The sequence below is a fragment of the Littorina saxatilis genome, linkage group LG15 (genome assembly GCF_037325665.1).
Source record: "Littorina saxatilis isolate snail1 linkage group LG15, US_GU_Lsax_2.0, whole genome shotgun sequence".
Classification (NCBI taxonomy): Eukaryota; Metazoa; Mollusca; class Gastropoda; order Littorinimorpha; family Littorinidae; genus Littorina; species Littorina saxatilis.
Window position 1 is genome coordinate 19,177,793 of NC_090259.1, and position 9,154 is coordinate 19,186,946.

At 43.3% G+C, this 9,154-nt stretch overlaps 1 protein-coding gene across 1 annotated transcript; it reads left to right on the forward strand.

Moving 5' to 3' along the window:
• Window positions 1-3,706: 3,706 nt before the first annotated feature.
• On the forward strand, window positions 3,707-8,922 carry LOC138948757 (toll-like receptor 2 type-2). Its single transcript, XM_070320363.1, has 2 exons — window positions 3,707-3,915; window positions 4,909-8,922. Exons 1-2 carry the CDS (start codon window positions 3,811-3,813, stop codon window positions 5,518-5,520), a joined length of 717 nt encoding a protein of 238 aa, XP_070176464.1. The 5' UTR covers window positions 3,707-3,810; the 3' UTR covers window positions 5,521-8,922.
• The last annotated feature ends 232 nt before the right edge of the window (window positions 8,923-9,154 follow it).

Consider the following 9,154-nt stretch of genomic DNA (forward strand, 5'->3'; position numbering starts at 1 on the left):
GTGCACACGGGGGTGTTCAGACACCGAAGAGAGTCTGCACAAAGTTGACTCCGAGAAATAAATCTCTCGCCGAACGTGGGAATCGAACCCACGCTGACAGCGACCAACTGGCTACAAAGCCAGCGCGCTACCAACTGAGCTACGTCCCCTCCAAACGGATAATCGAGGAAGAGGAAGTCACCAGAATCAAATACGTTGAGACACTTATAGAATAAAGGTTAATATCCACGGGAAAAGTTGATTGTGAGTGATACTGAAGGTCTATCAGCAACTTTTCCTTCTGATTAAACTCAAAACTTCCTTCAATTTTATGTTATGAGTTTTAATTGACAAATTTGATAGTGCATAGTTCAAAGTAAAACCATTCTCGTAAAAACAATGATCGTCTCAGTCATTTATGTCGATCAAGGTTTAATCATGTTAGAAAACAAAAGATATCTTTACTCAACACGACAATGAGTAAATTTGGTACACATTAGATATAATTTTTTTGAGTCACTTGAGAAAAAGTGACTCTATGTAATCGGTCAGTGTTAGTCTGTCCGGCCGGCCGTCCGGCCGGCCGTCCGGCCGGCCGTCCGTAGACACCACCTTAACGTTGGACTTTTCTCGGAAACTATCAAAGCGATCGGGCTCATATTTTGTTTAGTCGTGACCTCCAATGACCTCTACACTTTAACGATGGTTTCGTTGACCTTTGACCTTTTTCAAGGTCACAGGTCAGCGTCAAAGGAAAAATTAGACATTTTATATCTTTGACAAAGTTCATCGGATGTGATTGAAACTTTGTAGGATTATTCTTTACATCAAAGTATTTACATCTGTAGCCTTTTACGAACGTTATCAGAAAAACAAGGGAGATAACTAGCCTTTTCTGTTCGGCAACACACAACTTAACGTTGGGCTTTTCTCGGAAACTATAAAAGTGACCGGGCTCAAATTTTATGTGAACGTGACTCATTGTGTTGTGAATAGCAATTTCTTCCTGTCCATCTGATGCCTCATATAATATTCAGAACTGCGAAAGTGACTCGATCGAGCGTTTGCTCTTCTTGTTTTTATATATATATACTAGCTAAGAAACGAACGAACCGTCGATTACTACCCACAACCAGGAAAAGTCTAAATCACACAACCAACAGCCACCCTCACCTCAAATACCCTTCCCCACCCCACTCGTTACCACCACCAAAAAGCGCTGAATCCCTCGTGACTGCGAGCGCGAGAAAGACAAGTGTCACGAGTCTTCTTCTCCTTCTTTTTCGTTCATGGGCTGAAACTCCCACGTTCACTCATATTTTGGCACGAGTGGGGTTTTACGTGTATGACCGTTTTTACCCCGCCATTCAGGCAGTCATACGCCGCTTTCGGGGGAAGCATGCTGGTTATTTTCGTGTTTCTATAATCCACCGAACTCTGACATGGATTACAGGATCTTTTTCGTGCGCACTTTGTAGTATGCTTGCGCGTACACTGCCACGAAGGGGGTTAAGGCACTAGCAGGTCTGCGCATAAGTTGACCAGGGAGATCGGAAAAATCACCACCCTTCGCCCACCAGGCGACCGAGGTCGGGATTTGTTCTCACGACCTTCCGACTAGGAGGCCGATGTCTTATCCACTAGGCCACTGCGCCCGTCTTCACGAGTCTTCTCGCACGTCTTCTCTTCAAGGACGTGTTATTGATCTTGAAAATCATCTGATAATTAAGGAAAACGGAACGAGGAAAGTGTTAGAAAAGGTCGTTTCAAACAAAGCTTTACTGAATCGAAGTTGTGCTTCAGCTAGTCAAAGCATAATGCATTTACTATTGTGCACAAGCAGAAGTATATTGGCTTCAGTGAACGTGTCGAATAACACGAACAGTGCATGCGTAGTAGAAGAGGGAAGCTGAGACCAAAAACAACATTCGTTTTTCAGCAAACCTGACCACCATGAATATCATCTGTGTTCTTCTCATCACTGCCTTTTCTGTGTGCAATGTTACATCAAGGTGCAACAACCGACCGCACATATGTTTGTATTCGGATTCAACATTCACACCGAAAGCTACTTCAAGGTCGTGCTATGGAGATCTCTGCAACTGTACCAATACCACAGCCGACTGTTCTTCCAACCATGGGAATCTGACGTTTGTGCCTGATGTGGGACAAAGTTATCTGCACTTGAATCTGTCCAACAACAACATCACAAGCATCTCCGACTTGGATTTCTTCCAGAATGTATCGAGGGAAGTGCTGGCAATTGATCTCTACAACAATGGCCTGTCGTTCATCAAGGAAGGTGTATTTGAAGGACTAGACAAACTTGACACTCTGCTGCTTGGAGGTTCTAACATTCTCGGCTTTAAAGATTTGCAATGGCTGCAGAATTTGCCCAATCTTATCAACATGAGCTTGGGTTGCTTAAACGTTGGGCCTTTTCTTAACATGTCGTGGTTTCAGCCTTTTCACAACCTGACGAGCCTGTATTTGTGGAAAAACGAAATCTTTCAATTACACGAAGCATACTTTCCTTCTCTGACAACTTTAAACTTGAACACAAACCGAATGTATGAATTTCCAAAGACATGTTTACTGCCCAATACGTCTCTTTTCCCTCATTTGAAACACTTGTACCTCGATTATAACATGATTCAGTGCATCGAAGATCCAGTGTGCTTGCCAAATTTGAGAAGTCTGAATCTAAATTACAACAATTTCATGTACTTTACAAAGGGTTTGTTTTCTGAGACTCGTTTTCATAAATTAAAAACATTAGAACTCATGCAGATGGAAAACAAAATATTCACAGTGGAACCGTTTTTCATAAACAACTCAGCGATCGCACATTTTAATTTCATGCTAAACCACGTAACTTTCTCCAAAGCAGACGATAATGTTTTCGGAGGCTGTACTAGCGTTCACATTCTCCATCTCTGTGACAATGATTTCCAAGACATTTCATCGATAAAGTTCCGCAGTCTTTTAAAACCAATGAAGGGTTCTCTGGAAATTCTGTACTTAGGAGGTGCACAGCTCAAACACATATCACCAGCCATGTTTGAAGGATTACAACTGACGGAACTCCATCTGTACAGGAACGCTCTAACATCCATCCCAGACGGCACATTTGACAGCCTTCGTCGTTTGTCAAAACTGGGATTGGATGACAACAGAATCGCCACCATTTCTGCTACCACCTTTGGTGCAAGATTGCGTTTAAAGTGAGTTTATCATCGAACTGTAGTGCTTCGGTCCCTAGCCTCCATCAAGTTTAGGTGTAGTAAGCTCCACCTCAACCCCCACCCCCACCCCCCCCCCCCACCCCCACCGCACCCCACCCCACCCCTCTTATTAAATGTGACTTCTTCCTTTTTCGAGACGTTGGTTATTTGAGTGTGTAATCGTGCAAGAGCTGACAACGCTGAGAAACTCCAAAGCAGACTTTACAAGTGCCATTTGAAACAAATTTCCTAAAACTCTCCTCTCCCCCCCCTCCCACTCCCACTCCTTACCCCCAGTCCTCTCTGGAGACCAAGTAGCAAAGGTATAATGCGTTTCTCAGCCTGTGGACACTGACATTTTCAATTTAAGAGTCATAAGAAAAAATACAGATTTTGTTTTTTGGTTGCAGTTGAATGATTTTATAAAAGAAATATTTTGTCCACAGTAGAATTATCACAAATAAGGAAGTGGCTGATGAACAATTCAATGAATATTCGATGAATATTTAAGTTGTGATTTTGTCTTCCACATAAAAGATTGCGAGAGCTGTACTTGAGTGACAACCCGTTCCAGTGTACCTGTGACATCCTGTGGTTTCAACGATGGATGAAGTCAAACCCCTTACTCTTCCAAGACTACCATACTACACGTGGTTATCGCTGCGCTAACATGGACAACATTACGATTCCATCGTTCGTATTGAATCCACAGGTACAGTTTTCAGGGCCGGACCCAGGGGGGGGTTCCAGGGGTTCCGGAACCCCACCCCTGGAAAAAGCATGTACCTTGCTTTGAGTGGGTTTTTTAAAAATTTTTTTATTTTTTATAAATTTTGTGTGTGTCTCTAACAAATTTTATTCAATGTGAAATCCGATGAGAAAAAGGTACCCCCCCCCCCCCACCAACTCACACTGACAGGCCTTAACCCTCAAAACAAGGCCCAGAATGCACCAGATTGCACAGATTTTAACCGTTTTTCAAACATTTTCCGGGGGAGCATGCCCCCGGACCCCCCTAGCAGGCGCGCGCTTGTGGCTTCGCCACTTCGCTGATTTGCCCCCCCAAAAAAGGAGGAACCCCCCCCTTACAACTCATTTGGTCCGGCCCTGGTTTTAAACGTAGCACTGGAATATTGTTTGCAAAACCAACTGACACGAAGAGAACACTCAGCAATGTCATTTGTGTTTCACCGTGACCTATGAAATTGCATTTCCCTGTCAAAACTTGAGTATATTTGTTGGTCTGAGATCAAATTTGCCTTTGGCTTATTTTCATTATGCAATTGCATGCAGTTAGATTTCTTTGTAAGACATAATCATGTATACATAACAACGCATTGAAAAGATGATAAGAGATTCTTGTGGGCAATAACTGAATCCTGTGTCCGTGAAATAAAAATGTAACCTAACCTGGTGATAATGGGGATATGTATGTGAATTAAAATATTTCACTGTTGATGACTTGTTCTTACACTTTCAGGCGTGTGGGCAATAACTGAATCCTGTGTCCGTGAAATAAAAATGTAACCTAACCTGGTGATAATGGGGATATGTATGTGAATTAAAATAGTTCACTGTTGATGACTTGTTCTTACACTTTCAGGCGTGTGGGCAATAACTGAATCCTGTGCCCGTGAAATAAACATGTAACCTAACCTGTGAATTAAACAATTTCGCTGTTGATGACTTTTTCTTTTACTTTCAGGCGTGCCTGCTGGGTTCTGACGCTGTCGCCTTCACCATTGCCGTCACCTGTGTCCTCCTCTTCTTCCTCCTCCTCCTCACCATCCTCTTCCGCTTCCGCTGGCACGCGCGCCTGTGGCTGTACCAAGTTTGCCGAAGCGGCCGACGAGGGCGGCGAAGCCGGCGTTACAAGTACGACGTGTTTGTGTCGTACGCGGAGGAGGACGCGCGCTGGGTGCTGCAAGAGTTACTGCCCGTGACAGAGGGCAGGTGGGGGCTGAACCTGTGTCTGCATCAGCGAGACTTCCGGCCCGGCAAACACATCGTGGACAACATCGCCGACTGCGTCAGCGACAGCGAGCGAGTTGTGCTGGTCTTCTCGCCGCACTTTGCACGCAGCGAGTGGTGTCAGTTCGAGCTCAAGTTGTGTCAGAGTGTCGTCATGGAGCGTGATGACGTCATGGTGCTGGTGGCGCTGCAGGAGACGCGGTCACGTGACATGTCGGGCGCCATGTTGGCAGTGCTGCGGACTACCACCTACATCGAGTGGGAGGACGGACAAGACGCCAGACAAGCCTTCTGGGGACGTCTTCGTCTGGCGCTGGAGGATCTCGATGAGATTCATGTCGTGTGAAGGACATTCATAGGATCGTATATGTGACCCTCCACCACGGAATGAGTCGCATGTCACCTTTGCCGTGATTTTCATATTTGTACATTTTCCTAAAGAGTTTTTTATGCTCTATGCAGTGGTGAAACCCGTTTTAGAAAAGAGCGAATTGAGTTATAAGCCTGTGACTAAGGTGACCCTCACACTGTTACCAGACACTCCCCGGACTTCATTAAGCCTAGCGCAGAACCGCGCGAGGTGACATGCGACTCATTTCGTGGTGGAGGGTCACATATATTTGGTTCCTTTGTTCATGATTTTTTCTGCAGAAGCATCACTTTCATGTTAATAGAAAATGTGTCTTGCTCCGAGCGAGAAGAAAAAGACAAATTTGCTTGCCAAGTTTTCAGGCCATTGGACATCAACATTCTTATCATAGGACCGTCACACCACTAAACACCCTGTTGACGGACGTGTTACCAGTGATTGTTACAAACCGAGACGGGCGCAGTGGCGTAGTGGACAAGACATCGGCCTCCTAATCGGAATGTCGAGAGTTCGAATTCCGGCCGCGGCCGCCTGGTGGGTTAAGGGTGGAGATTGTTCCGATCTCCCAGGTCAACTTATGTGCAGACCTGCTAGTGCCTTATCTCCCTTCGTGTGTACACGCAAACACAAGACCAAGTGCGCTTCGAACAGATCCTGTAATCCATGTCAGAGTTCGGTGGGTTATAGAAGCACGAAAATAAACGAGACAATCTGACATTTTGAATGAAAAATACCAGCATGGCTTATTCTAAGGAATGATACATTTAATGCTTACACTATATCGTCTAAAATACCGAAAAGCCAGTTTTGCGTGCTTTGCATAACGGCAAGGCGCCACCCACCCTCTGCATTGCAATGCCCACCTGCTGACTGGAAAATGTAATTGTCAAAGTTCTGACAAATCAAGTGAAATCATTGCGTCACTCAATTTACGTCAAATACATCGTTACGTCATTTTCTTACTGTCTCGTGTTGTTTCTGAATCTCTGTTTGACAAGACAAATCGAAGCAACTGAAATGCATACATGTTCAAAATGGTTTATTTTGTGAGAGCGCATTTCACCTATTCGTATTTATCATGTCAGTGAGTGATTGGGTGACCGAGGTCACGAGAATTAATGGAAGGGCGCTGGTTCTGAGGGACGCTTAGTTCTCGAGATAGGTGTGACCACATGACGTCATTTATACTTTCGTCATCGAAGATCTTTCGTATTTCAATCAGTGTCATCCCAGTTCTGTGTTCTGCGGTCATTTTGACTGACTTGACAAGTTGAGAAAACCAATGACATTTTATTTTTGCGAAGCAACTGAATATGAAAAGAAAAGAAAGCGTGCAGAAGTATGTTTGGGTCCTGCAAGACATTATGCAACGACTTCTCCCTTGGAAGAAAATAAAGATGTCTGCTTTTCGTCTGCTTTGAAGATGGGAAGATTTTACAGCGCACACGGTAAATTCCAAGTCGTATTGGACAAGAATGTTGTTATTCTTCTTTCTTCGAAGTACCGTAGATTTGTTCTTGGTCATATTTTCGAGCTGTGCATTGTTATATTATGGAAAAAACACGATTGTACGCAAATTCGCAAAGAAATGTTGATCATTTGCTCGGGAACTCCAACGTCGATTTGCCCAAACAAAAAATTCTGGCTCAATACGCGGAAACAGGCTGGTGGTGTCATATTATTTAAACGGGTTTGGAAGAACTGCTCATAATTAACATAGCACTCCGGCCCTGTTCTTTTTTTCGTCACACCCAAAAACGTTATTTGTTTTGGGCGACGCAGCATTAAATGCTTTGATTGACAGGCATAATCAGATAGGGGTGATCAAGTCGTCGTTGCGGCTGTTCTGTCTTTTTACAATTATTTAGAATAGAACAGGATGGATGTTTTGAATGTCAATCACTGGGAGCAGTCAGAAGAGTAAGAATTCTGTTTTGTTCTCACTATCATTTGCTTATGAAGATCATGATGTTGTTCCATTGCTTAGTCAGTCCTAGAAATAATGTCCTAGACCTGTCTTACCTTGCTGTTATTAGTATTTTTGCCCTCTTTCATTACGATGCTATGGTATTTATGTGGGTCTCCACATGTGTTTGTTTATAAGGCGGAAGTGACCTCCCCTTGTACACAATAGGCCCTCAGAGGAAGCCTACGGACAGACTAGAATAGAACATGCACATAACACAGGTCTGCACAGCACACTCACACACAGCAATACAGCACACCGTCTTGTACCTCCTTCTGCCCTGCCGAAGTCGGGGTATCCTTTTTAATCCACCGAACAATTAATATCCACAGCCATGTGTGTCTCCTGCCTCCGAACACACACGCTACAGAGCTCGACTCGATGTGCGCAGTTTCGTATAAAAATTATTTTCCAAATTTCCCCACTGTGTTTTATAAAATAATCATATTATGAAAGCACATACATTCTTATCTTAGTTGTTATGTATTCATTGTTAGAAAACATCGGCATTATTCATGTTTTACTTTAAACGCAATCATTGTTATTTATAGATCACAGGCAAGTGAGTAAGTAGGTCACACACGTGTAAATGTTGTGCCCAGTCCTTGTTTTTGTTTCTGTTATTATTTTAGTTAGCAGGTCTAGTTGAGCACGTATTAAGTATCATGTACCCACTACTAGTCATTGTGCATTTTAGTTAATGGACTGATGATGTCATTTGTATGGAGTCGACGCACGTGCGAGGATATGTATGTGTGGGAGGAGGGGGGGGCGCGGGAGATGGAAGCTTGCTGTATGTTATGTAATGTATATATTGTGTGTGATACGTGGAAATGTGATACTATTTATTTGCATGTATGATACAGGTACAAATGTGATAATTGTAGGCTTATACTAGTGATTACTGTGTGTGATACATGAAATGTGATATGAATGCTGTTTTTATATGTTATACTCTTACTTTCTCCCAAGCGCAAGACAAATTCTTCTATGAAAATTGAAGCCAATAAAATTTGAGTTGAGTTGAGTTGAGTACTCGCGAGGTCGGTTCGAAATTTCTTTTGGTCAAAATTAGACGGTAATAAAACCATTATTTCTGATATGCTGACTGTCCGAAAATGATAACAGACATGTCTCAAAAAATGATATCAACTTTCGCCTGCCGGCTCATGCTGATATTTTTTTATTCTCGACATTTCTGTTAATATTTTCGAACAGTCAGCACATTAAAAAAAACTCATATTATTGTGTTAGTCTTGACTGATATCAAATTTGTACGGCTTTTGCATTTTGCGCCATGAATCACAGTAAGGCTTATTATTGCATCTTTCTGAACATTCTTTTTAATGCTTGAGTTTTTGACCAGGTTTTCGCAATTGAGGCTTACATTAATACATTGCAATAGAACCTCACACGCACGTTCACTGTTGCATGAGTGCCGGCCGGTGTGCGTGTGTGCGTCTGCTTGTGTGTGTGAGTGTGTGTGTGTGTGTGTATGTGTGTGCACATGTGTGTTAGTGGGCGTGTGAGTGTGTGTGTGTGTGTGTGTGTGTGTGTGTGTGTGTGTGTGTGTGTGTGTGTGTGTGTGTGTGTGATTTAGCACATACGTGCAACGCAACGCACCTTACAGCAATACACTCACAG